Source organism: Lygodium microphyllum, chromosome 14 (genome assembly GCF_053477565.2).
Source record: "Lygodium microphyllum isolate KBCC chromosome 14, Lygodium_microphyllum_v1.1.10, whole genome shotgun sequence".
NCBI lineage: Eukaryota > Viridiplantae > Streptophyta > Polypodiopsida > Schizaeales > Lygodiaceae > Lygodium > Lygodium microphyllum.
Genome location: NC_141148.1, coordinates 110,740,122 through 110,743,669, shown reverse-complemented (window position 1 = coordinate 110,743,669; position 3,548 = coordinate 110,740,122). Strand labels below are relative to the sequence as shown.

General features: G+C 34.9%; 1 protein-coding gene across 1 annotated transcript in view; it reads right to left on the bottom strand.

Moving 5' to 3' along the window:
- Positions 1–1,718: 1,718 nt before the first annotated feature.
- The window catches only part of LOC148025987 (protein neprosin-like), a 4,981-nt gene continuing 3,151 nt past the window's right edge, over positions 1,719–3,548 (bottom strand). The window contains exons 5-7 of the mRNA XM_087692174.1: positions 3,398–3,442; positions 2,911–3,057; positions 1,719–2,189 (exon numbers count right to left, since the gene is read on the bottom strand). Of these exons, the coding sequence (XP_087548300.1) occupies positions 1,815–2,189; positions 2,911–3,057; positions 3,398–3,442 (567 nt within the window). The 3' untranslated portion in view covers positions 1,719–1,814. The remainder of the gene's footprint in view (positions 2,190–2,910; positions 3,058–3,397; positions 3,443–3,548) is intronic.

Sequence of the window (3,548 nt, the reverse complement as noted above, 5' to 3'; positions counted from 1 at the left end):
AGCAAGGGCATGATTGGAGGCAGGGTCATGCATCATCTAGGGAGTGGCGGCCACAAGACTGATCTGGAGGACTTTGTAAGTTTTTCTTTTGTTCTTCTCGCTTTCTTATTTGCAATATCACTTGTACTAAGAATCATGTTTCTAACAGTTGTATTTTGTTTTCTTTGCAAAACTCCATCACAAACTGCAATTTCACTGACTTGGAGACTCGATATGCAGAGAGACACGGTCTCATTGCACTGATCAATAGACTATATGCAAAAAGCAGCCCAGTAATTCAATCATATTTCTTGTTTGTAGTTACTAATTTTTAAAAAATGCATTATGTATGGTGGTCTGATGTGTAGTTGTTCATTTTCAAGAGTTCGTTCGAAGCTCCTTTGTGTCAGGATTTCTGATGGCGAGGATCTGTAGCTTGCACTTGGATTCATGGAGCGCACACCCTCTTCGTTTTTGGTCCTCTAATCTATGCAGGCAACTTCCATGTACTATTCCTTAGATGTACTTATCATCCTTTGTATCTTGCGATAGTTATTGATAGAATTTCATGTTAGTTTTGGCTCTCCTCTCTCTCCATGGTTCCATGTAATGTCATGAGTTTTCATCAGCGATCTTGTACTTATTTTGTATATTAGTCTTGTGGGTTCATGTACATTTTGCGCTCATCTTGAAGACCATTGCCACGTACCCAACATGTAATTCATTTGTAGAATATTATACAACACATGGTGCTATATGTGGCAGGGTAGCTTGTTGCCCTGCCACAATTTTTTTCTCTCTGTAACTATCACTATTAGCATTGCTAATTTCCCTCTATGCATCGCTATTGGCATCGCAATATACATCGTAAAAAGCCGCTATATGCATCGCAAAAGCGACAAAAATAGCAACATAAATAGCGATGGTTTTGTAGAGATGCTTATATCGACACTTTTAGAGACGATGTGGCAATTTTTTTGATGAACATTTGCGTTGCTTTGAATGTCAGTATGAGGTCTATATCTTGTAGTGACTTCGATGGACCAATACGATTTCTTCCATGCTTCATGTTAGGCTCGCTCCAAAGAGTGCAACATGAACTGGAACTAAAGTAGCACAGGATGACCAAGATCGGTTTGGTTAAGTCCATGCAACCACTACAAGTAGTTTGGAAGATCAAATAGCCCTCGACTCGTGTGTGTGGTAGTTTTTGGAAGATTGGGTGGTTCTATTGAGCTATTGGAAAACTTGGCATCCAATTGGAATGTTTCTATCACAATTGAAGAGGTTTTCATAAATTAAAACTTATGAAAGAGGAAGTATCCTTGTCACATCAACATGTTAGGATATTGACTACAATAGCAAGAAAGAACTCTATGCTAGAGTTCATAATTTATGTGGCAAATAGTATGTGCTAATGTATATTTTATAATGCAATTCTTCAAATTTACTCCTACATTATTTTTCTACATGATTTACTTAATTTTTTGATATTTTTCAAGTAGTAAAGAAGCTGTATTCTTCTCCATTCTATCTTGAACATTTAATCTTGTTTTCCCTCAACTCTTGATTCAATCTTAGTGTGATGCTTCCTTAGATGAGAAAATTATATTTCATGATCTACTTCATTCATTGTTTATTTAGAAATGGATACATAAATTTTTAGGTACATTATTCATGCATTGTAGTAGATATGCAAACATATATCTAGAACCCCAAGTTTGACACATTGATATTCTATTTTTCTCCAAAAATCACAATATACAAGTACCATTGGAGGTGGTAGTATCAGATATAGATCTAGATTTATCTATTTGTATACATCTGGGGTTCAATTAGGGGCAAGCTAGGTTCCTTCCAGGACCTCCAAAGAAAAAGCTCAAACCCCAATCACTAGAGTTACCAAGCTCAAGGTCATAACATGATGTGTTGGTAATGATAGGTATCAAGCCAATTGGAGTTTGATAAGTGAAGTTAGAGTTTACAAATTGTAGGTTTCTTATATAAGCAGACTTATTTACACCTTGCTCAGAGAACATGCCACTGCCCATTTGTGTTGTTGTATGTTGCCCATTATTTTCATTGTTTACTATCTCTCCTCCCCATTGTAAAGTGCTTGCATTATTTTGAAGAAGAGTGTGAATGGACTTTGGCCAATACCCCACATACTCTCCATTTATAGATAACCACCAATTTCCACTTGAGGGTTCCTACATGGCATTGTAAACTTAGTAACCAATAAAGGAGTGTGCCCATACACAAGATGCACACACATTTTGTGAGGCTTTATCTCAACATGTAAAACAATAGTTTTTGTGAGAAAAATATTTTTTCTGGTTTATCTTGGTTGTTTGGTACTCTTTGGTTATTTCCATATGTAAACATATTTGCATGTGGGTGTGTGTGTGTGTGTGTGTGTCTACAATGATGAAGAATTATATCCTATAAACCTACATGATACTACAAGGGGACTACAAGTCAATTACAAGTACTTTATTTATTCAAGCTACATGATGCAATTAAGGGTTCTGTAATAGATATTAAATTAGTCAAATTCACCAATCAGTGACAACAACTCATGCCAACCGTAGCATGTCATCAATGTTGAAGGGTAGGTGCATGCAAAACATGCACATGTAAGTAGGAATACATAAGTAGAAGTGAAAATTTTTCTATCATTTCTCATAGTAAACTTAGCCATAGAGAAGGCTAGTTCTAAAAATAAGAATAATCAAATTATATCTAATCAAGGATAATGTAAGTATATGTGATTGTATTGAGTAAAGTATATATGTATGTACATGTATGCATGTGTTTGTGCATAGAAGACTACTTGTGCAAGTTGTGGGCATGCATGCATATAATGTGTGTTCTTATGAGGTGCACACACTATCCACATGTATCCATAATATAAAGAGGGAAGAATCTTACTCTGAAAACTAAGATATTCAACTCTTGTTGTTGACCATCTATAGCTGACACAGGGGATAATGCTCCTCCAAGTACAATTTGATTGCTGGTTTGTACAAAACCTGAGCATTGAAGGTTGTAGCATCCGGTATCATTATATGCATCGCTCTGTAGACATTAAATGGTAGTTTTCTTAGACTAAAGAAAAGTCAATGAAAAACTTGTGAATCATTATTTCTTAGCATGAAAAATATGAATGATATCTAGTGGAAACCAAAAAGAAATGTTTATGAGTCTAAATAGATTAGATGCCAAATATTTAGTACTTACTATTTATTTAGATGGTATTGATTATTTAGGATTCTTCATATGGTTCAATCTCTAGGTAGAATTATTTACAATGAGATTATATACTTTGGTGCGTTTGAATTCACATCCAATAGACGAAGAAAGAAAATAGGAAGATGCCTCTTGGCAAACATATTTTATAAGAAAATGATCCACTTACTGTCCAATATACAAATATTTGTGGGTAATTGTTGCCATACCAAACCTACAATTCATGACAAACGAAAGATTTATTCAAACCATTGTATTAGTCTATGCTCCCTTTACTTGTCAATAAGAGCTAATTGTTATAGTATTACTTTCTAATGTTT